The following is a 25,262-nucleotide window of genomic DNA, read 5'->3' as shown; positions in this document are numbered from 1 at the left end:
CTCCCTTGATGGAAATCCTGTCAAAAACTTTTAATGCACCCTTGTGGCTCCACAAAAGAAACTGCATAAGTCACCAAAAGTGTCAGAGGATTTAAAGCCTTGAGTTTTTATCACACCATCCGAAAGTGTTGCCAGTTGGAAGGACTTTTGGGGACTTAGGAAGCAGAACTCCTGAAGTGAGCAAGACAAGGGAAGGATTTTGGAACCTCAGGGTTTTCGGGGCCCAGGAAGGAGGAAGGAGAGAAGAAGGAAACTTTGGAACCTCAGGGTTCCAGAGTTCCAGAGAACTAAAAAATAAAAGGCTAAGGAAATAACTTCAGAACCTCGGGATTTCAGAGTTTCGAGATAGAGAGAGGAAGAGAAGGAAAAGAACTTCAGAACCTCGGGTTTCCCGAGTTTTAGGGAAACTAGAGAGAAAAGGAAAGGAGGGAAAGAAATTCAGAACCTCGGGGTTCCGGAGTCTCGGCAAGAAGAAGGGGAAGAAAAGGAAGAGAACTTCAGAACCTTGGGATTCCAGAGTTCCAGAGAAAAGTAGGAAGAAAGGTTAGGGGGGACTTTCGAACCTCGAGGTTCCAGAGTTTCAGGGAACTGCATAAAGGAACTTCAAAACCTCAGGGTTCCAAAGTTCCGGGGAAGGGAAGAAGAAAACAAAGGAACTTTGGAACCCTTGTTACAAAGTTCCAGGAAAAGAAAAAAGGGGAAAAAGGAAAGGAACTTTGGAACCCCAGGGGTTCCGGAGTTCCAAAGAAGAGAAGAAAGGGAAGAAGGGAAGGAAAGGAAACAAGACTAGGAACCTCAAAACCTCGGGATTCCAGACTTCCAGAGAAAGGAAGAGGCAAGGAGGGCACTTCGGAACCTCGAGGTTCCAGAGTTTCGAAGAACTAAGAAAAGGCTAAGGGAAGGAAGGGAACTTCAGAACCTCGGAGTTTCGAAGTAGGAAAGAAAGGACTAAGGCAAAGAACTTTGGAACCTCAGTGTTCCAAAGTTCCAGAAAAGGAAGAAGGAAGGAGACAAGGGAAAATAACTTCAGAACGTCAGGGTTCTGGAGCTCTAGAGAAGGGAAAACAGAAGGCTAGGGAACTTCTGACAAATACCACTTCACCTCATTATTTCATCATCCTTTCTTGATCAATCTTGGAGCAATGTTGTTCCATAGACGTATCTTTGATTGGTTCTCATTGGTGGACCAAGGTGTCATAAACTGACAATATTTTTGGCGATTTTTGTGGGATGCTTGCCTTCTCAGCATGAAGTCCAGAAGCCTTGAGCATCCATTAGGCACTGAGTCATGAAAAGACCCAAAACCTATGTGGGCCATCACTTGGAGGGAAACTGGAAACTAAAGCCCACACTCTCTTAAGGAGAATGCGGCAATTGCACAAGCACTTATGAAAGAAAAACAACGTCTAGTCTAATATTTACATATCTTTATATGGAAAGCAAGATCAAACAAAGCCATTGACAAGCTTATAAAAATAGTTGTCTTTCCTAACTAGCTTCGGATGCTCTTCATGTTTGTGGACAACCAGCTAGGAAAAGAAAAAAGATAGGCACCCGACAAGTTATTGGAATGCCTCCCAAACCTTGAGAACAATGAAGTTCAGACATGTTTGAATGTTGTCCTCCTGAGGTGGATGGGTGAAAAGAAATTACTCTCCTTGATGCTCAACTTCATTCTTAGAAGTAAGCATGACATGGGATGGCCTACAAATCTCAATCTGTGCGAGATGTCTGATTCGACACCCTCCTGATAATTCTAAGTTTGAGCAAAAAACATTGATCTTCCTATCTTTCACAACTGCCTTGATATCTTGCTAGCTGGCAAGAGTGGGTATTTATGACTCATCTAATGAAGCGTTAATCCTGTGTTGTTGTTGTTCACAACACTCTTCTAGTTGAGGAGACGATGATTGGATGTGAATGGATGAGAAGTTTGTCACATGTTTATTTTGTTGATGTGCATTGCATGACTTTTATGAACTCTATATTAGACAAGCCACTCGAGATTGCATTCTTAGCTTTCACATTGTTATCATATTCCCTTTTAGAATCAAGGCTAGTAAGAGGAACTTGAGAAACAGTATAACAATTCTTCACTGACATCTAGACATCAAAGCCTAAAGAAGACAAGTAAGTTTCCATTCTTTTGCTCTAGAGACATAGTTAGTACCATCAAACATAGGGGCTTTAGAGGAGGATTCATTTATATCTATTGTGTTCAAAAGATAGGATCTACCCAAGCTAGAGTAAGCTCTATAGTAAGGGAACCTATGGCTTTGATACAAATTGAAGAACACAAATGGACACTGAGAGGGGGGTGAACCACTGTATTATAAAAAAAATTCTAAATTAAGTGTGTAGGGATAAAGGATGCAAGGCAAATGAGAACACACATACACACACAATAATAAATCCACAACAAAAGATTTACGAGGAAAACCCTATGTGGGAAAAACCTCGGTGAGAATAGATGTTGGAGTTTACTACTCCAATTCAGCCTCACAAACAAAACTGAGTATAATATGTTTTAGGGCACCAACCCAAGGAGACCCTACCCCTACTCTGAGCACACACTTAGAGATCTACAATGAATTACAAATTAACTCTATGTAAAACCCTGTTACAAATGAGTTTTGTAACTCTTGTTGATTATGCCTCTCTGATGTTTATCTTCTGCCCTTCTTATCTCTATCTTATTTTTCTTCTTCTCTTTGCCTCTACTTTACCTTGTTGAATCTTCTTTGCTCTCTATTCACTACTATCTACTTTGTCTCTCTCCATTCATGGTTCAGATCTTAGGTCTTCCCTCTATTCTCTCACTTTCTAGTTCTACAACTTCACACACACAGCAGCAGAGACAACTTTTCCCTTTTTTTATTAGTTCACACACTCCATCCACATGGGATTTTTTTAGTTTCCACCTTTATCTCTATCTAAATACACAAAATTTACCTCGGTCCAAGTGTATTTACTACCCCACACAATTAACTCTGTACACTAGAATATTTTTCCTCCAAATCTACATTTAAAAATTAATTATTTTGTCTCTTCACGCTCTAGTCTGTAGAAAATTGGATATTCTGTCTTGGATCAAACACCTGCATTGAATGACTCTTGTCATCTTTCCTAGATGTTCATTGTACTGAGTTTCTATATTTGGAAAAATCAATCTGTCAGATTGATTTGACTCTACCTCTATCAATCACCTCAAGCCTTCAACCATCTGCAACTGATGCACTTTTAATGAATTCTTCAACCTTTGTTGACCTCTACAAAATATATTTTCTCATTGACCACTAGGAAGCCACATGTCATCATAAAAATCATCTAGATCACTCAACCAAGCGTGGTCAGCCACCATGTAGGACTTTGTGACAATGGGGCTGCAAATATGGCATACCCTGCAAAATCACATCAAACTGACAACTAGCGATCATTATGATTTAGTCAATGACCTTATGCTTTAGCAAGTCTACTCATCGGGGAAACTCTCTTGGATCCCCACTATCTCTTAGATTTCCTTTCCTCACAGTCATCACTGAGAGTTGGTTCGATATCCTTTCATTGTTGTTATCAGACCGACTCATATGGTCATGTTGGCATCAAATGTTTCCTCCCAATTTGATTAAGTCTAGTCGACGAATACATTTCTCGTTCTACCTTTTCGGGCTAACAAACGGATGTCTTATTGATGTCCTTCACATTCTTCTTTCTCAGGGTGACATACATAGTCATCCTTTTCATTACATTTTGATCCCAATGATCTCATTCTCACCGATCAACTCGATTGATCATCTTGTTCACATCGGGGTGACTCAACCCAATGTATCATCTATCATAGGGTTGACCTTTGGGATCTCACCCTGCTTTTATAACTCATCTCAATCACCATCCATTGTCCAGAATCTTCCTGATAGATTTATGATGCCTATGGTTCCATTTGTTGTGCACATCAGGCAGACACGTCCTAATGTATTCACTTATGTTCTCAATCAGTGTGACTTGTATAGTCGGACCAACCTTCTGGATCTCATACCATCTTCATAACTCCTGTCAGTGTCGAACTTCATTGGCCAAACTCTTTCCAATGACCTTCCCATATTTCTTCCATCGGCCTGATCTCTCACACCAATGTGACTCTTGTCGACTTCAATTTTCAGTCCAATAACAATACTTGGCTACTCATCTGCTAGATATCACAGGGATATCACTTATATGATCATGAACATAACATCCAAAAGCATCTCCTAGATCGGCCAAAGTCACATCGATCCAATTTCCTAGAACACTTAGAAGATAAAATTGATATTCAACAACTGTTCAAGGGTCTCCCCGATTTGCTTCTTCAAGACTATTTCTCCAAGACAATTAACTATCATGTCGACTTCTACAAAAAGAAGGATTTTTGACATTTTTTAGTTTTGCAACTTGCACACATCAAAGGCGATGGATCAAACACATTGTGAGGAACTTGTAGAGCATGAAACCACTTTATGTACACCTCTCCAACACATGAAACCACCTTCTTTGTGCCTACCAATTCTTCTGTAACCTGCAATTTCTTTACCTAGTTGACATCAAGGTTGACATCAATGGCAATATATGCCATCACACTGAACTATAATAAGGGAAGTAAGAAAGGGTTTGGGTATTCATGTTGATTAGCTCTATTTGCTCATTTCGAGACCCAATCTTTGTGTGAATCTCATTGTGATTCTATCTGAATTGGGTCCTTTCTATGTTAAACTCAACACCCTGAGCTAAATAAGGACTTATGTTTTATTCCCATGGTAGGATTATCGCTCTGTCCACCTTGCAATTAGTTTCTCAAAGTTTACCAATGGTCTATTGGACCCAAGAGTAAGTTACATGTATGCATATTTTATTATTTATATTGAGTAATGGTGGTGGAAATTGATTGCACTCCTACGTGCTTATTATGAAACCCTGGCCAAGGTGGTATTGTAGTCAGCATCTGTCTATTAGTTCACAAGAGTCAGATACACCATTAGCTAGAGTATCATGCAAATTTAGGGGGTACCTATAATGTATGGCTGGTTAGTAAGTGTAGATTATAAACATTAGTCTCAGAGGCATAATGGCAATTTGTTCTATCCTCTATTTACTACCCTCATTAAGGGTCAATCCCTCCCAATAGAAAGTGGCACATGGGACTTATGTCCTTGTTTGGGCAAAAAAACCCTTGATGATGCTCTCCCTCTCCCAATTGTAATGAGTTAAGAATCCACTCTTTGGAAATTTTGTTATTCTATAAAATCTTAACCCTTCTCTTTCTTTTCCTAAAAATATAAAGTTGATTAAATGTTAGTTATTTTTCCTTTCTAATGAAATGGTTAGATAGTTGTAGTTGAAGCTAAAGTTAGATTTTAATTGTTTCAATTTCAGCTAAACATGATCGGAATGAATTACCTTTCAGTAGACAAATTAAAAGTTTATGAAATTTTCCATTCTATAATTTTTGGTTGTTAGACTATTTCTGTATTTTTGTTGTGTGTTTGGGTTTGTAAGAAGAGTAGCCTTCATCAAGTGATATTAAAGCATGTTTTTGAGTGTGTATGGGGAGGCACTACATCACATGTTCTCTACTTTGATCGGGTTTACAACTACATCCATTACTTTGAGTAACAACAAATAAAATTGACCTCTATTTGTTTCTGGCAACATCACGACCTTGTTGACAATGCCAAGGATAAATTGGGTAGGGTGTTCAATTGTTTGTGTTCTTATATTTTGTTATCTATCAAATCACTAATTGGACAAGATTAGCTTCTTCAAAATCATACTGCTTAATATAGTGAAGTGGTGTCTCAATTCTTGTCAATATGTATGGATATTTTGGTTGATTTTAAGATGGCTTGGTCCCTCATGAATGTTTATATAAATCCCTTTCTATTTTCAATGTTTGAATTGGAGATAGCTCTCAAAAAATTATTGTTTGGCTATGGGTGAGGCTATAATTGGTGGGTGTATGAGTCTTCTGGATCTGGTATCTAATACTAGTTGTGTAGATCTAATGTTCATGTAATTAGAAACAAGATCATTTGTGATGATTTTGATTATTTTATCCTAGAAATAGAAATGATTCACAACAAAGTGCCTCTTGGGGTCATGTTGGATGCTTTGAACCATTTGTCTACCCTTCATATGTTTTCTAAGCACACCATGCACCAACAAGATGATTCTATTTGTATTTTTCCTTTGGAGATGCTTCCACATGAGACAATACCTAGTCAAATGGTGTAATGTGCTCTCTCCCATTGGTTTTGGCAATCTCTTTTATCTTACAGTCAGGCCTGGTAATATACTTTTAATATGTCATTTTGATGCAGAAGATGAAGCATTTTCTTTGGCTAATAGTATGTTCATATCCCTCTACTCTAGATACTCCAAACTTACTGTATCTTTTCTTAATCTAGTATATTTAGTGGCATTAGCCACGTTATAATACACACACACACACACACACACACACACACACACACACACACACACACACACCTATTAACATCTAATCTTGTAATAAAAATAATATAAAATAATAATAATAAAAAAAAAAAAAAATTTAAAACATTTCATGCATTTAAGTGCCACAAACATGTCAAATTAAATGCTTCTAAGTTTTATTGGGGGAGGTTTTTGCATCCATATCTGACATCTTCAATGTAATTATCACCTTTCAAATTGGCATAATTAAATTATATAAATACTTGATGGTTCTTCTAGGGGGATCTTGGTCACGCGTGTATAGGTGCTATTGGTATCAATAGTTGTGGTGATATTCAATTTTTTTTTCCATTTATAAAACGTTTCATACTAATAAATTTTTTATTCTTCTTGTGAAATAAATAAAATTAGGTTACCTTTCCAATTTAATAAGACTTCTTAGTAATTATAATAAATTATATATTAGAACCATAATATACACATCTAGAACAAGTGAAGCTTAAGACTACGTAATGTTGAAACAATTGACCACACAACTAATCTGTATCACTATAAAACCTATTTTCTTGTTCCTGTTTTTTGAGTTGACCGTTTTGATTTTCATTTCAGTTTTATTTTAACATTTTTATTTTTTTTAACATGTCATTTGGTTTCGATATAATGAACCTTGTTAAATTTGGTTTTAAAATTAAAATTTATCAATAGCATCTTTGATATTGGTGGATACATAAGTTTGTGCATTTGCAAAGGCCCATAAGGAGGATAGCCGTGCACTTGAAGAGATTATAACAAGACCAATAAATTATTTAGTTCATGTGAGTTGGAAAAGGGTACTAAACATTGTGGAGAGGCAAAGTTTGCTTGGAAAGTGAAGAGGCCTAGGTATTGATAAATCTGACATAAAAACTTCAGTGCTCAAGGAAAGAGATTGCGTAGGAAGGAAGACGGGAGAAAGGCGTGGGAACAGAGTAAAATAAGACAGCAGAAAAGATTTTATCGCCAAAGTCAGAGGAAGAAGACATTTATGGCGTGGAAATAAGAGGAAGGTATATACAGCAAATATAGTAGCGTAGGAGTCCAAGAGAATAGGTGAAATGAATGGGGCAGCAGTGTATGGAAAAGTGTAAACAAAATACTTCATAGCTCGCATGACAATAACAAAGAATTGAAAGAGAATGCATAGAGGAATGTATGGGGCAGTGAAGAATTGATATTGAGATGATTGATGCTTGTGGCATATTTGTTTTGGTTACTCTGGCAAATTTTTAATAAAATAGTTTTGAAATTATTCAATTTGGTAAATTGTGTTTGAGTATAATTTGACTGAATTGAAATTCAGTATGATAAAACATAAAACCTTCATATACTAAGATCTATGTACAAATTAAATTAGTGGAGAATAGAATGCTGAGCAAATAAGATAAAAAAATATTCACAAAACCTATTAAAGCAGTCATCTATTAGTCAACTATGTAAAATATAATTTCTCTATTACACTTTAAGGTGTAATCAATAATTATTGAAGAGCACACAAATGAAGATATTACATTTTAATCGGTTCAATAAGGATTCGTTCTACATGATTCTTCATATCTTTGGTAGAAATGCTAAATCCATCTCTTTCTTTGTAGAAAACTTCAAAACACCTTGAACAGTCATAAGCATAATCCTTGATGCAATTTGGAACACCATCATTCTTCAAATATTCCAAGTTTAATTCTTTCAAATGTTCATCTAGCTTAAAATTCAGATACTTCAATGCATCTTTCTCACTAGATTCTGGATGCTCTTTCATATAGCATGCTATGGCTGAAGCAACTTCTCCACGATCCGCTTCAGTCTTCAAAACAAACAAATGATATTTAGTTTTAAAAATACTTAAAATGTTAAATATTCATTACTTTTTCCCTTATGTGCATTCTTGCATCTATAAATATTGAATTTTAATTGATAAGTTATTGCATACCTTGAAGGTCCTAGTGTCACCTCTTAATCTAAGAGTCAATCCAAAAAGATAATTGAACTTTGATGGGTGATCAATGTTTTGAATTTCGTTTTCTGGAAGTGCATCTAACGTTAATAGTGACTGCAATGTAGTAGTACGAGAGCCTGAACTCTCTCTTCCATTTTCTACATATTCCTTCAAATTTGGTATGTGCCCATTGGCAATCCACTGGGCTTCTTGCATCACAGCATCTAAATAGTCATCCCACTGCACATGAACACAATATCTTACTCAAATACAATCACGGAGTTCTATATTATTAATTTTAGTTTGCTTACATGTCTTAAAAACAATACCATTTTTAAAAATAATGTTAAAAAAAAAAAATTAAATTCTTTCAGTGTCCACTTCACTTCATTATATGGAAGCTAAATATCTAGACAATTTTTGCAATAAAATTAGAAATTTATACTAGATATAAATAACTAAGTTAGTATAAATAACCAAATAAATATCTTTTTATTTAGATTAAGAGATGTGTATTCATACAGCTTTTCGAGCATTGTGGAGAGTCTCATAGCCTTGAATCTTTGATGCCTCTTGTGCACTTTCAATAATTCCATCATAAAGTGCAGAGTATGTGATTTTCATATATTCAGGAAGGTAATCTGGAGGAGTGGAATCCCACCTAAACAACATTTCAATTCTATGCATGATTATTTGCATGACAAAAACTAAATATTTATAATTAAAATGTGTAAGGGAATACTTACCTCTTAAAAGCCTCTGTGAAATGTTTAAGTTCTTCAATAGAGCCATAGGTATCATAGATATCGTCAACTATTGTTGCAAGAGCAGAAAATTTTGCAAAAGCAATTCTAAAACCTAAATGTTTAGGTTCTCCAGTAATTGCACATCCTTGAAAGAGATATTCAATATGTCTGTGACGACAAAAGTCCAATTTATACAACCTTGAATCCCTCCACCATCTAAACATCACAAAAAATTAAAATTTAAATGTATAAGATATAAAAAGAATATCTAAGCTCAACTCAACCACAATGAAAGATTTAAAAGACTTGTACTAAGAAACTTATTCACGAATTTTATTTAAGACAGTCAACTCACCTAGAGATTATTTGAAGCTCAGGCCGATACAATGATTGTAGAATATTAAAATCCAATTTAGCTAGATATAAAATAGTTTGATTATCCATGTTCCTGAAAATTAGACATTAGAGAGATAAGATAAGTTTATAAGAATTTTCTCTTTGAAATTTAGTATAAATATAAACATCATTAAAACTAGAGTATTGGAATTACATGAGCCATGAAATGTTTTCTCCATAGATATCAATATAATTTCTTGCTTCCAATCTGGGCAAATTTGTGCGCCATCTGTACTCTAAATTAAATGTTATCTGTTCATACCAAAAAAACGAATGAAGATTTAGATAATTGTTATACATAACGTTTCCTAGATTTCTTGTCATTTAACATAATAATCAGAAATATAGATTATGCGTATATGTACACCTATCTTTGCTACCTCTTTTAGAAGACTGGCACCAAGAATATGAGACTTTTCCAAGATTTGTTTTAAATACATAGTACTAAAGGCTTGAGCTTCATCCATTATTTTTTCATTTGGAAAGGCAATCAATGAAGCTCGAAACAAATTCAGAATACATTGTATCTCCCCTTCTATTTGTGTAGTGCAACATAAGAATTGTCCATCCTTCGCTTTGAACTGTTCTAGCACATCTGCCATTACACCATCCAAAATAATATATCTAGTTAGAATAAAATAAATAAATAAATTCAAATTTAAATAGAAACCTTCTATAGTAGATTCCATACTCAAATGAAATAATACAGTAAAGCATATGCATCAGACCTGAAGAAACGGGATATCTGTGAAGTCGAAGGATTCGAAGTCCCAAAGCTGCCGTATTCAGATCTTTACTGCTCTCGTTCCAAAACCTGCAACCCAAATACTTTCAGTTACAATTCATACATACATATAACATGCCAACCTCAAATCTTTGATAAAATATACCTATAAACGTAATCGAGTGCTTCTGCTATCTCCATTTCAAAGTGTCGCCCGATTCCGAGGCGTTCAACTTTATCCACCATTTGAAGGCGTTTCAAAATATTGTCTGCACAAGAATCTGCAGCGCCCGCTGCATTGAACATGTCTTTCACCTCCCCAACAAGTCGATCAGCACGCTCACGATACTGAGGAGCCTGCTTAATCCCAGAAAAACCAAAAAAAAACATTGTAATTCATATTATCATGTAAAAAAAATGGAATAGGAAAGCATAATGGTATGAAATAAACTTACATCATAAGGGAGTTTTGGGAGAGATTGTATAAAATCGTCGTCCCACAAGTTTGCATGATGATTGCCTGTGCGCCGAGTCACATTTTTAACACTAGTGGAGGCCAAGACCGGCCGACTCAGACATTTTGTAGGTAATGTTGGGAATGATTTGGGACAAGGCTTAATGCGATGGGTAAGCTTAGATTTGAAGCAGAAGCTCAAGGCAGAGGAAGGGGTAAAAATAAGCGCCATTGCTAAGGGTAATTGTGCAGGGTGTATTTCCTGGCTGAGAATGAGGATGGTTGTGCAGACTGTATTTCCTGTCAGCCTTTTATAACCAAAAAATCTAATCACGTTTTTCTTTTTTCTTTTTGGTGACATAATTAGCAGAGAGCACGTTCACAACATGTTATGCAAAATAGTCCGACAGAGACGTTCACTAACTTAGGCAGAATTGAAAAAAAAGAAACCAAAAACGTGAAAAAGGAGTGCGGTCACAAGGACTCTTATTTGTCACGCGGTTCACAAGATTTTTCATCAAAAAACAAATGTGAAGCACGTTCACTGGATGGCGTAATGATTTGACACAATTTTGGCTGATGATTTTTTTATAGATATTTTAATAATCAATCACCTATATTTTAATCATCTGAATTTTGTCTTTTTAAATATACATGTATCGTAATATATAGAAAGAGTTCTAAATATTTTCAATTTGAGAGGGCCTTCCACCTCTACCCTAGACATTGCTTGAGGGAAAATGAACTTAGAAAAGAAAAAAAATAAATAAATAGAGTTGTGTGAGCTACAAACATGATCAAGAGGTGACATAAGATATTTATGAGACAAGTTATTTCAAATATGAGAAGAGAGTATCTTTTACTTAGGGGTATGACATCAAGTAGGGGACTACCTTATCATTGTGAGGAATAGTAGCCTTGTCACTTGAGGAAGCAAGTCCATCAAAGCACAAAGGATGTTGGAATTTCATTAAAAACATGATGGAAGAAAGGTAGAGACAAATAAAGGTGACGAGTTGTTGCAATTGCTCTAGTGGATAGATATGCCACATGTAGGAGCCTAAAAGATCTATTGGTTTCCCCATGAGGTATCAACGTGATTAACTAAATACAACAAACTTATGACCAACTTGATCAATTTTTCTTTGCAAGCATAGTCCCTATATACGCCAAAATAATAATTTTCAACGAGTGTAAATATCTATCAAAGCATAATGGAAAGGTGAGCTTTATTAGATGTAGTAGTTTCCAACACCTTGATGGATACATAAGAAAAGTGAATTTTTTTTATAAATGCCTCAAAGAGATGTGGTTTAATCGATTGTAATTATTGCATTGTATTCACAAAATGGGTTTGTTAAAAAGGTCTTAGAAACTTTCAACAAATGGCATCTTGAAAGTTTATATCTAGATTATATGACCTTTGCAACAAAAAAAATCTCAAATGAGATCTTTGGAACGGGTTATATATGCTCATCAAAGAAAATATATATTGGCCATAGCTCCCAAGACATGGATGAATGAAAGACTTGTAGGGAAAATGTATGCTAGAGTTTTCAAGGCTATCACATGTTGACAAATATAATTGTCAGCTATCTCCTCTTTCTTTTCCTTAGTACTATTATATTATTTGTCTTTAATAAATGGTTTGTATCCATTAGACAATTGTAAGACTCACTTTCCACCATTATTTTTTAAGGTATGGACATATAGTTTATATAGGAAGCTTGCTCCAACAGATATCTATTGGTTCTTTTAGTTGATTGTCAGTTATTTTTAATGTACTATCAATATTAAAATAACACACACAATTCAATAATATACAATTTATGCACAAACTCTTTCTATATTGAATGATTTAAATTTGTGATTAAATCTCTAAGTAAATTATATTTGGTGGATCCAATTATTATATAATGAATTTGTATCTAGTGTGGGTTTTGAAAATAACACTTGTCCCCAGTTACCTAATATGATCTAACCCACATGCTTTTGTTTGTTGGATTCTTTTACAATTTTTTTGTAATGGCTTCTTACTTTCCAATGAAATTGATAGAGATCTATTAGCTATGAAATTTAGGAGATCACTATACAATAGAATCATATTTTATTGTATCCCCTTGATTATTATAAGACAATGTTATTATTAGTTATGTTCAAGTGTGTTGATCATGGTGCTTCTTCACCCTATAGCTAATAGTTTAGGTTATGGTTAATTAGATGACATTACTAAGATCACACTAGTTGTCCCTAGTTGTATCAATTAAATTGTAATACATCAATAGGAATTATGAGTAGAAACTCATTATGATGGCATTAGACTAAGTAACAAAAACTATATAATTTAAGTACATTAGTATATCATTATTGATCTAGCTTGTTCAAAATCTCATGTGTGTTCACATTGGCTTTCCATATGTCAAGTTGGCACATCAAATAATGTGGTGTTCATAGATTACTTGATGGATCAGGTGTTTGGCATTGAAATATGGGTATGTTGAATTTTATTTATTAAATACTTAAATTTTCCAAATGTAAATATATTTTTAAGTATATATCAAAAACATTATGTAGTTCAAGATGTAGTAGTAGAGGGTGTTACATCATCAACCATTCCTTCAATAGCTTGTGTGTCTGCATCTTCATCAGATGTAAAAAAAACTATAAAATGTCAAAATAGGATAAGACCTTGTATTCAAAATATTTTTTTTATAAAGTAAATTAACTTAATAATGTATATTTATGTGCAGTTTAATAGGTATTGACAGGGGACCAGATTTCATAGTTCCGTGATGCTTCCTTTATAGCCATTTCATTTGGCCTGGAAAGCTTTACGGTATCCTTTTATGCACATCAGTGACCTTAAAATTTTTATTTAATGTGCATATCATTTAAAATGATTATTTAAATTATATTTTAACATTATATCTTGATCTTGTCTTACTCTTGTAGGGTATATGAAGTGTGATTGAGGCGGAACCTATGTCGATTTCTTCCTCAAGATCAGCTGACTAAGGAAAGGTAATTGAACATAATTTTAGTTGAAATAATAGTTTAAATAACTTATATGAATTATTATATTTAAATGTATTATGATTATACATGTACATCTAGATCGATAGTCTTACATGTTTTGTCTGAACTATATACATCAACAAATGGGGTTTACAACATTGATGATTGCAGATTATACATTGGAAGAAGAGAGGTAACAGGTATATTCTTTTTTTATTTTCTTGATATTGTGATTATATGTACATGTATATTCTTTGTATTACAATCTTGTCATTTTTTATACAAGAAATGGCCTTCCCTATTTCATCAATGATGATCCCTCCTACTATAATAGGAGAACAATAAGAGGCTTGGGCGTATGTTTATTTTGAAATATAGATATACATTCAAATAGAAGTAGATATATGTTTAGTTTATGTTTCTTTTTCAACATTATATGTATTAACTTGTATCAACTTTATTTTACCTAGTATATTCATATTCACAATTTGTCCATGACATAGATTGTTTTCCTCGGCGATATGGTATGACTTAAACATCAAAGAGGGCCATCATTTTTAGAATGTATTTCAACAAAAAATCAAAGACATCAGCTAATCAACAATTCAATTTCAAAGAATGTATAGTTAGATATAATTATTTTGATGTTAATTTAACAATTGTAGACTATTATTTGCATAAGTAATCTACTCTTTTTTTTGAATTATTATTGAGCAACCATTTTTAGACCCATGTAATACTTCAAAGAGGCTCAATTTTGATGATCCACCACAACTATAGGATTCGATACAGACATGTAGTTTCAATCATGTTCATTCAAGGACTCAGACGTGTAGATATTAGGTACTTTTATTCTATATAGATGTCAAGATGGCAAATGCTACATTTTTGTAAAACTTTTATTAAGTTGGAATATATGCGATTTTTGTATATGTACATACATAATTATTCTATTGTTTGATATAAAAAAGTTGATATTCGATCTAATTTATTCATTGTGTCCATTCATTCATACTTTGAAACTTAAAATTTGAATGTATATTCAGTTAGAATGGTTAATGTAGACACCCATTTTTGTCATTTAATTAAATAAATATTTTACATATATTTAATTATTTAACCATTGTTCAACTATTAATTAAATAAATAAAGCATATTTGTTTAACTAAACCCCCTCTCACATTTAAATAAACTAACATTTATTTATATCCCATCTCTCACATTTAAATAAATAAATATTTATTTAAATTCCTTAATCCCTCACCCACTTGCACTTTCTAGAAAATGCAAGTTGCAAGTTAACCATCCTTCTAATCATGTCTAAACCCCTATTATTAGCCTAATCACCCTTTAATGGTTTGCACATTTATAATCCAAAGGTTAACCCAAAACCCATCAACTCAAGTCTTTAATGGCTTCCTTCAAATTCTTAAAGCCTTTAATGGTTTCCTTCTAGAGTCTTCAAGCCTTTAATGGATTCATTTAAATATTTTAAGCCTTTAATGGTTTCCTTCTAAAGCCTTCTTAAACCTTTAATGGCTTCCTTAAAATTCTTCAAGACTTTAATGGATTATATTGTCATCTGCCTCATATCCCATTTCAGTAACCTAGATAGTCCTTGGGACCACTGCCTCCATCTAGATCTCATCTTTCTTTATTACAAAGCGTATCTCCTTTTGATATTTATCAACAATAGCTTGAGATAGCCTTACCCTAGTTTTCATTCTAGCCTTTAACGCTTGAAAGTATTCATTTATGTTCTTTTCTCTATTATCTCCCATGTTGTTTAGAATGTCTAGTAGTTGTTTTCCTACGAGGATGTCAAAGCAAAAATCCTTTCTTTCAATACCAACAACTTGCTTGGTTATATACAGCATTAAACATACAAGTAGATTTCCATATCTAAAATTTCCTTTCTTGTCCCCTTTGATTTTCTTCAAATTATCTATCAATTCATCCTTCAACTATTCACATATGTCGATCATTGCATTGTTATTTACCAAGTCATAGGCACTTTTGATACACAAGCTAGAAACAAAGTTTAATCTATTGGCATGAGTAGCTTTGTATCCAAGTATCATGCTAATGAACCTTACATTGATATCCTTTACATCATTTACTCTCAAGGATCTATTATCAAAAGTTGTGTCGGTTAGGGTCATTACAGTGTCATTAGGAATCGTTTTCCCTTTCTCAAGTCTGCTACCAGTGGAAGGTAAGCCTGTCACTACCCTAACTGCTTATTTGGTTATCTTGTGAATTGAATCCAACCAAAAGAACTCTCCATGAACTCTGCTTAATACTATTCTTATAACATCCTTGGGAAAATCAGGGATAATTAGATTTTCCACAAAACCTAGGGTTTCAACTATCTTGTGTTCCGGTTTAACATTTCCATTTTCATCACATATAATAGTCTTGTACATGTTCTTAATTTCATCATCTCCTAGTTCTTCTATATGACAATGCATGTAGATTCGAGGATCCTCAGCATAAGCAACTCCATTGGGTATTTTTGAGAATGCTCCTAGGGTATCATCTTTCTTCGCAATTTCGGGAATGATTTTAAATATGGGCCTAGGGCACTTAACAAATTCAACTACAGAAGCGTTTGCAATGAATTCAGGTGCAGAGGAGGAAGCCATAGTTATAAATACCTTAATCTACCTTTAGGTAAGAGTTCTTGAATGATTTTCTTCACTTCTCGCTATGGATGCCTTCGCTCGGAATTTTCATGCTCTAAGGAATTTTGAATTCTCAGTGAATGAAAAAAGAGCCAAAACACTTGCTTTATAATGTCATTTCCTTCAACTACCACATTTAATATCTGTCGGTTAAGTGAAAACTTAACTCATCTGTCGGTAAAGAAGTATTTCAACTTCTCACCATCAACCGAGGGTAAATAAGCATGTTTTGCCTTAGTTTCCATACCCCCAAAGGATTATTTCTTAGTTAGATGAAGAATCTCCTACCGGTGGAGTGATACTCTGTTCTACCGGTGAAGGAATAGCTTCACTAACATTCATATCTGATTTTCTGATCCATTGTTTTGAGAATTCTTGCTTTACTTCTTCAACCTTTTCTTTACCTTTCAAACTGGGTCCTTTGTTATTTGTCATTGATGCCTTACTTCTACAAAATTTTGCAATATGTCCAATCTTGTTACAAGCATAACAAGTCACATTATTTTTCTAAATAGCTTTTCAATATCCTATGCCAATATGTGTTCTGCATTGATTAGATAAGTGTCCAAATCTTCCACAAACATAACATCTTACATTCATTCTACAATTTTTTGAATTGTGTCCAACTTTGTTGCATTTAGAACATTGACCGGTGGGTGCATTGGTGTTCTGATAGTTTCTGTATCTACACTGTTTTTCTCTATGACCATACTTGTTACAGTTAAAGCATTTTCCATTAAATTTATAAGTATTAGGTTGTCTTACCTGTTTGTTGTGATCGTGTTTGTTTGCAGTGCCAGAGCTTTCACCAACTGCAAAGCCAAGTCCATTAGTATCTCCATTAGGTTTCTGATTTTTCCATATGTCATCAAGTTCTTCTGAAATTTTCTTGAATTTCTCCTTGTGTTGATTTGTAGTAGCCAACTCATTTTCTAAGAAATCTTTCCGTCTCATGAGTTCAGTTTTATCATGCTCCAAGTGAATCATATATGTTTTTAACATATCATTGTCATGACTGAGTCTTATATTTTCATTTGCAGCATCATTGATTCTTCTATCCAGATCATCTTCATTCTTCTTTCTATTTTCAGTGTCTTTACAAAATCTCATGGTCATGTCTTGCATCTCATTTCTTAAAGACATATTCTCTTGTTTTAGTTTGCTTACCAGATCATTAAGAGTCTCTTTCTCATCATCATCACTCTATATCTTCTCATGAAGTTCTCTTCTTATGTTCCTAGTAAAAGTGAGATTTTCCTGAAGTCCTTGAATGATTTCCTGTGCAACCTTCAGATCATCTTAAAGTTTTATATTCTTCAATTTTTCTACATCATAATCTGCAAGAGATGTTTCCAATTGCTTTCTCAGATTATCCATCTGTACCAATGTCAGAATCTTCCTCAAGCTATTAGGCTTTTGAAAATAGAGGACCAAGCTCTGATACCAATTGTTAGGATTCCCAAAGATACTGAGAGGGGGGGTGAATCAATATCTTGCCGGTTAATGGATTTTCTTGACTTATTAAATGAATTTCATCTCAAAACAGTATATCGGTAAACAAGAATTAATGCAATAAATAAGAACAACAACCACAACATAGAAAGCACACCATAACACAATATTTTTAATAAGGAAACCCAGTGTGGGAAAAACCTCAGTGGGATTTGTGACCCACAATATTCGCTTACTGGCCAATAAGTGAACATTACTGTTACAATAGGGGCTTGCACATGCAGGAAGGCCAACTATGTGAAGCTCACTGCTTAAATACAAAAGAGAAGTATCACTGACTTACAAAAGTAGATTATGAAAATCCAATGTCATGTACTACTTCAGATCAGCATCTGCTATGTCAGGTTTAGTATAGGTTTAAGCTCATACAACTTCCAAAACATTATTCCAAACTCTGCCTTAACATTCACATCTTAGTTCTGCAATAATCTAACCATATCCACATATCCTAAATGATTTACAAGAGCTCATACTTATATGAGTCATATTACAACTCGCCTTGTCGGCTTACAAAAAGGTCTTACAATTAAATACAAAATATAATAAATAAAATCTTATCGGCCAGGATGTCGGTGAACATCTTTGTCACTGCCGCTATCGGTGTATGTGCCTCTGTCAGTGCCTACCAGTGCCATAGGATTGTAAGGTTGCCATAAATGACAATACCTTCAATCACCTACAATTTCTCATTGGAGTGTGCATTTGCCAACAATCATCTTTACCATAAACATTATCAACAATATCAATATAAACAACTCAGTGTAGACATAAAACACCAAGGAGGTGGAAATCCATAGACCAACTATAATACATATCCATCTATTCCTCTCATCATCTAATCCTTCATGATCTACCCAACCATTCATACAAATACTTATATTAGTTATATCACTATTTCCAACAAACACTTTCTCAACAAAGTTCTGCAATTCCAATCAAGTGTTAGCTATCTCTATACCTGTATACCACCGATATCTTCATCAAATTGTAACATCCTAAATTGTACTCCCTTAAAATTTAGTCCACATTTTGGGCCCTCACCTTAGTGTTTGTTCCCCAATGTTTAATTAAGACTTTTTTATACTTCATCATGCAATTATGGTCTTATTTTCACTTTATACACCACATGGCCCCTTATTTCGGCCCCAAAATAGGGTAGGAGTAGGGCATGGTGCTTTGGCCCTCATTGGGACCAGAGTGCCATTCTTTGGTCCTCTTTATTTAGGCCCCATTTTGAATCCCTCTTGCATTTCAAAATGTGGGTAGGAAATCTCTCTCTATGTCGGCCTATGTTGGAAAATTAGCATGATTTTTGATAGGCAAGTATATAAGGACGCTTTCCCCTCTCATTTGCACATCATGATACAAGCATAGAAGAGTGAAATTATAATCATCAAGCATTCATCATCAAGCATCTCTAAAGGTCTTCAAGGTTGCATTTTTCATTCATCAATTGTGGAGCATCATTACATCAATAAAATGCAAGCATGTGTTTGTGATTAGAGTTTTGTCATGTGCACTACATTTCATACATGTGTGATTACATTCAAGAAGCAAAACATCATTATTAGTCATTATAGATATAATATATATCTTTCCATTATTTATTTCAGTATTTGCAATATTTTAATCAAGGTTAATTCCTTAATTAGGGTTTGACTAAGGCAAGATCCTATTCCCAACCTATTTCCCTTTCTATCTATGTGCTAAAAATAGGTATGGAGTTGTGATCTTCAGAATTGACATTATTTACAGAGACGACTCAACCCCTTTTGGTGTGTGAAAAATTTGGAGGACCAGGAAAAATTTCACTCTGGTCCTAACTTTTTGGATTTTTTGGGGGGATCAGGTCTAAATCTACTTATATTTCTTAGATCTAGGTGCATTCCTCAATTCAACGACTATAGCTCATTGTTTTTGTGTTTTTACCTTCATTTTCAGCACTTTACCATAATTTCAGCTATTCAGCTCATAAAAGAGGGTAAACAAATTCACCCCTTTTATCCAATAAATATTCAATCCTTATCCTTGTTGGTTTGTGACTAAATCTGTTGGATTTTATCCCTCTTTTGAATGTAATCATCATCCAAAGTAAAAATTAGCGATTTTCATCCTTTTCGGGTAAAAATCCTAATATTTTCACCATTACATTTTGGTGAACTCGATGTCCTTCCACCTTTCGATATTATGTATACTCTTAGATCTAAGTGTTTATGCAATTTCAAATTCAAATTTACATTTACAAGTTTAATTTCCAATTGAATTTCAAAAATTTTGAGGTTAATTTCACAAAATCCCTCATTTTTAAATTCTAAAATTGAGCTTGTGATTTGCCTAAGTTGGATTAATTATTTTAGATTTTATTTAGAAACATTTCAAAAATTCAAAGTCAATTTCATAGATTTCATTTTAGAGGATTATTTCATAAAAACCCTAGTTTATTTTGGTTAATTTGATGTGTGGATTGCTTCAATTTGCCACATCAATTTTCAGATCTGATTTTAAAAATTAATAATGGCACTTAATAGAGCTGATTTATTTTTTATTCACATATGATTACCTTACTTTTCACTTATATTTAAAAAATCATGTGTTATATAATGCCTTATTTCATTTCACAATATTTCTTTTCATTCATAGAATTTTTCCATATTGTGTTTTTAGAGTTTTAAAATTTCTCCCTTCCAATCAATTTGATCTCAAAGCTTTCATTTGTAGTACATGTTGTTTTATGGTGATATTTTTAGGAAATTTCATTTCATATATAGATCACCTCAAAGCTTTTATAGATCATAATCCTAGAGATGCTAATGGAAAACCTAATACTTGTACCTCTCCTAGGATATCTAATGTGAATGAAGAGAGAGATAATACTCCTATCAATGATCTCTCTAATGGAGAGAAAAAATTGAAGAGAAACATGACCCCATCTTCTTCTCATATATATACCCTAGCGCATTGGGGGTAAGATCAAAATATTGATGTTTCCATCTCTCTAGATCCTCCTTATTCTCCTAGAGCCTATCTTAAACACCAAAACATTTGTAGAGAAGATGATGTCATGCATTTCATCCATGATATATCTCCCCACATAATATTAAGTAAATATGAGGCCTTAGATGATAAGGATCCTCCTTCCCAATCTACCAAAGAGGATATGCATGATGATGAGAAATAGGAAAATCCTCCTTCACAAGATATTCCTTCATCCACTAATCCCTTTGCTCCCTCTAAACATCTTTACACTACAAACTTCAAATAAATTTATTATAATGTTCCTCCAACTTATCAATTAAAATATTCTTATAGGAGTGGCTTTAACATAATATCAAAACAAGGTTTTAGAGGACGAGGACTTTGAAAATTTGAACAAGGAATTAAGTCCCAATAAATCCTCCTACACAAATTGGTACAGAGGGCCTAGGAAATGATAATAAATCTCCTATGGATGACCTCCTTAGGATTCAAGAATTCAAAGAGCATATTGCAAGACAATAATTCATTCGTTCTCATAAAATTGTATCTTCTTCAAAAACTCCTTTTTATTCATTTCATCAAACTCATGATCATCAGGCTAATGATTGTCCTAATTTTCAAAATGCAATGAAAGGACATTGATAGTGGTAAATTTAAAATCATGGATGAAAAAACCTCTTCTTCTAACAATCTCAATCCTAAATTACAACAGATACATCTATTGATGATCAAGAATAATTAGAAACTAAAATCTTTTGGAAATTAAAATATGACAAGAATATTGTTTTTCCTTTTGTGAAGTTTAGCACTAAGCATAAAGAAGGAAGTGGATATTGCCTTTTTCATCATGGTGGCTCTTATTATCTTGGAAAGTGTTAAGCATTTAAGGAAATTGTTCAAGAAAAATACAATCTTTCTCGTATATGTCTTTCAACAGATCTTGCTCTCTTTATAGGTGAAAAGGTAGTGCCTTAGCACTCCTTTTCCCTTCATGTTGTTCCTCATCCTATGACACAATTAGTTAACTTAATTAGGGGATCTTTGTCATTAGAAAAGTTTCTTTTTCAATTTCAAACATCTTAGGGTAGCAACATGATTCTCTTTTGCCTCTCTCCTATCTCTCATATTTAAAGTTTCACCATTTTCTTCACGGATAGCATTATTCATAACTTGATGTCCTTTCTTGCATAGATTTATCCTTCATGTGAATGCATGTGTGCTCCTTGAATAGGACTTATTATTTGTTTGAAATCGTACATCTCTTATGAGTAATCTCCCATAAGAAAATGTGTGATTCTTCCCCATAATCTTGTTGGAGATTGTTGGTCATTGTTGCTGCTAGGATATGTTGTTGTCATTGATGCTAACATATTCCTATGATCTTCTCCAATATGTTTGGGAAGATCTTATGATCTGGTTTTGCAGTTTTGTTTTGTTGTTCATTGTTTTGCAGAGTTCAGTATTTCCTTCGGTATATTTTGGTGGGATAAGATCTTGTGCTGTGATTTTTGGATATTGTTTGGGATGGTCTTGTGTATCTTCATTTCATATTGATCATGATTTGGTGCTCTGCAAGTTATCTTTCTTCGTGACGATTGTTGTTTGGTTGTGTTTTTGACCTTTTAGACATTGACACATGAATATTTGATAAGTGGTGTTCACACAGTTGTCTCTAATGATTCTATAATAATTACTAGTGTTTCCTAGTCATGTCCTATTTGTTTTGGTGATCTACATTGATCGTTGTGCAATTTTTTTGTGGTTTTCATGAACCAGTGATAGTTTTTGTGTTATGGGGTATTTATGGTGGTGTAGAATGTTGCTGTTGATCTTGGCATGATTTCTGTTGGAGTTGAGAATTTGGGAATTTGATTTTGGTCCATGTTATTTCATGTAAATTATTATATTGGTCTAGTGGTCGATCTTTGTATCGTGTGTTGTAATTTTGTAATTGTGAGATGAGGGTTTAGTCGGCCTTGTTATCAAGGTTGATGGTTTGCATATATGGGTAATATTGTCATGTAATCTAGTAGCGGTGGTCGTATCTGCATTATCAGAGTGTGGTATATGTGTGATCAAGTGATTCATCCTTCAATATTGTGATTGAGGAGAGATTGGTGTTGCTAGGTTGACAATTGTTAGAACATTATCCATTTTCAAATCCACCACCATTGATGTCCTTGTTGTGCTTTTGCTTACTTAACATTTTGTCTAATGCTTTGGTGCTCCCACCATACTTAATTATTGTATTGAGTTCATCCTTATTCTTTTCCAATTCCTTTCTTAGATTTACACGATCTTCTTCTGATTTTTGACACTCCTTATCCTTTCTTTCTAAATCTAATTTTTTTACTTCATACATCCTCTTTACTTCTTCCAACTGGATCTTCAAATCAGAAATTGTTTTCTTTGAGTCCTCAAGTAATTTGTTTAGTAGATCTTGTTCTTCAAAAACAGACATGTTTGCATTTTTCATATTCCTTTCTAATTTTTCTAGGTTCCTCTAGTGCACTTACAAGTTCACCTTCGAGGTCTACTTCAGCTTCAACTTCCTCTTCTTCTTCATCAACAATAGATTCATCAAATAACTCTCCTTGTGCCATAAAGATATTGAATTTTTCACCTTCACTGCAACAATCTTTAGAGACACTTTCTTCATCAGAAGCATCATCTTCAAATGTGTAAAGACTACTTTTTCTACTAAAATTTCTTCTCCTTGGCTTATAAGGATTCTTCAACTTTTTCTTTCCAAAAACCTTCATGTTTTTGTTTTCATCTTCATCCTTTTCTCCACAAGGGCATTTAGAAGAAAAGTGTCCAATCTTGCCACAGTTAAAACATTTGAATGGCAACCTACCCTTGTACTTTCCTGAACCTCTTTTGAGCTTCCTTACAAAGTTTGCTACAACAGCACCAAAGTAATTTTCATCCTGATTTGTAGCTTATTCTATTCCTTTCTATGTGGTATTGAAGGTAGCCTCTCTCTTTGAGGATTCGACACTTATTGTTCTCATCTCATAGGCTGACAGAGAGCCAAATAGTTCATCCATAGAGAAGGTGGTCACATCCTTAGCTTCTTCATTGGTAGAGACTTTGGTGTCATACTTTGGCTTGAGAGATCTGAGTACCATTTTTACTATAACATCATCTTTGACTTCTTCTTTGATTCCTCATATAGAACTCACATTTTCATCCACTCTTTGCAGACAGTCTGCTATTTTCTCTGCATCCTTCATTTTTAAGTTTTCAAATTGAGCTCTGAAATTTTGTAGTTTGTTTTATTTCAGTTTAGAATCGATTATCACAAAAGCTTGCACCCTTGTTCAACTATCAACTCAGCAACCTTATGAAACATGGAAACAACCCCGAAGTGTGGTACCTTGTGCAAGGGGGGTTGAACCTCTGGAGAAGGTCGGCTTCCTTCTCAATCCAGGTGCAAGTGTTGAACCAACTCAACACTTTAAAAATAATTCCTAAGCCTATATTAACAACTTGTAGAGGTAAAGGGAAGAAAGAATGCTTGAAATAGAAGAAGGTGATTTACCAAGAAGATATTGTTCTCCTCCCCACCGAGATGACACAAAGAATTAACTGAAACACCTAGGAGATGCACAAACTTCAGTTACATGAGTAACTCCAATGCATGTATGGAGGTTAGAATTCACTGAGTGTCAAGAGGGGAAAAGGATTCCTACAAGTCACACTCAGAAAACAAGTTAACACAACATATATGGAAAGAAAATCCACAAGACATACACCTATGATGAAGGTAAGAAAACATACACATCATGCATAGGTTGAAAGAAGGCAAGAATGGTGGTTTTAATTTAATTATAAGGCCAATGGCCAAACTTACAGTTGCATAAATGTAAGATAAATACAAGAGAAGTGAGAGAGAATGAGATAGCTCAAGCCAGCAGGGAGAGAACTCTTTACAATGAGGCTTAATAACCTTTATATAGAAAAAATGGTTACAAGGGTGATCATGACCTCTACATGTCATTTTGGAAGTGCAAGGAAGTGCATGCACTTGACTTGTACATGCAAGAAACCTATCCATACCCACAAAGGGAAATCCTGAGAAGGTGGATTGACTAACCTTCCAAATTCAGACATGAAATAAGTCACCGAGCATCACCCCATACCTCCCTTGATGGAAATCCTTCCAAAAAAATTTAATGCACTCTTGTGGCTTCACAAAAGAAAGTGCATAAGTCAGCAAAACTATTGGAGCATTTAAAGCCTTGAGTGTTGATCACGCCATCTGAAAGTGTCGCCAGTCAGAAGGAAGTCTGGGAACTTCGGAAGCTCAGAGTCC

At 34.2% G+C, this 25,262-nt stretch overlaps 1 protein-coding gene across 1 annotated transcript; it reads right to left on the bottom strand.

Annotated features, from left to right (window-relative positions):
* Positions 1 to 7,936: 7,936 nt before the first annotated feature.
* On the bottom strand, positions 7,937 to 11,037 carry LOC131873643 (alpha pinene synthase, chloroplastic-like). Its single transcript, XM_059216664.1, has 10 exons — positions 10,759 to 11,037; positions 10,470 to 10,660; positions 10,308 to 10,393; positions 9,960 to 10,174; positions 9,734 to 9,831; positions 9,539 to 9,631; positions 9,184 to 9,399; positions 8,960 to 9,098; positions 8,432 to 8,677; positions 7,937 to 8,305 (listed from the first exon to the last, which is right to left on the bottom strand). Exons 1-10 carry the CDS (start codon positions 10,987 to 10,989, stop codon positions 8,009 to 8,011), a joined length of 1,812 nt encoding a protein of 603 aa, XP_059072647.1. The 5' UTR covers positions 10,990 to 11,037; the 3' UTR covers positions 7,937 to 8,008.
* Positions 11,038 to 25,262: the final 14,225 nt, after the last annotated feature.

This window comes from Cryptomeria japonica, chromosome 1 (genome assembly GCF_030272615.1).
Source record: "Cryptomeria japonica chromosome 1, Sugi_1.0, whole genome shotgun sequence".
NCBI classification, from domain to species: Eukaryota; Viridiplantae; Streptophyta; class Pinopsida; order Cupressales; family Cupressaceae; genus Cryptomeria; species Cryptomeria japonica.
This window is presented reverse-complemented; position numbering and strand designations above follow the sequence as displayed.

Excerpts from the sequence above, each read along its gene's own strand:
- LOC131873643 (XM_059216664.1), bottom strand. The coding sequence starts at position 10,989 with ATGGCGCTTATTTTTACCCCTTCCTCTGCCTTGAGCTTCTGCTTCAAA. Across the intron at positions 10,175-10,307 it reads CAGATATCCCGTTTCTTCAG|ATGTGCTAGAACAGTTCAAA; the intron begins GTCTGATGCATA and ends GTGTAATGGCAG. Across the intron at positions 9,632-9,733 it reads GAAAACATTTCATGGCTCAT|GAACATGGATAATCAAACTA; the intron begins GTAATTCCAATA and ends TCTAATTTTCAG.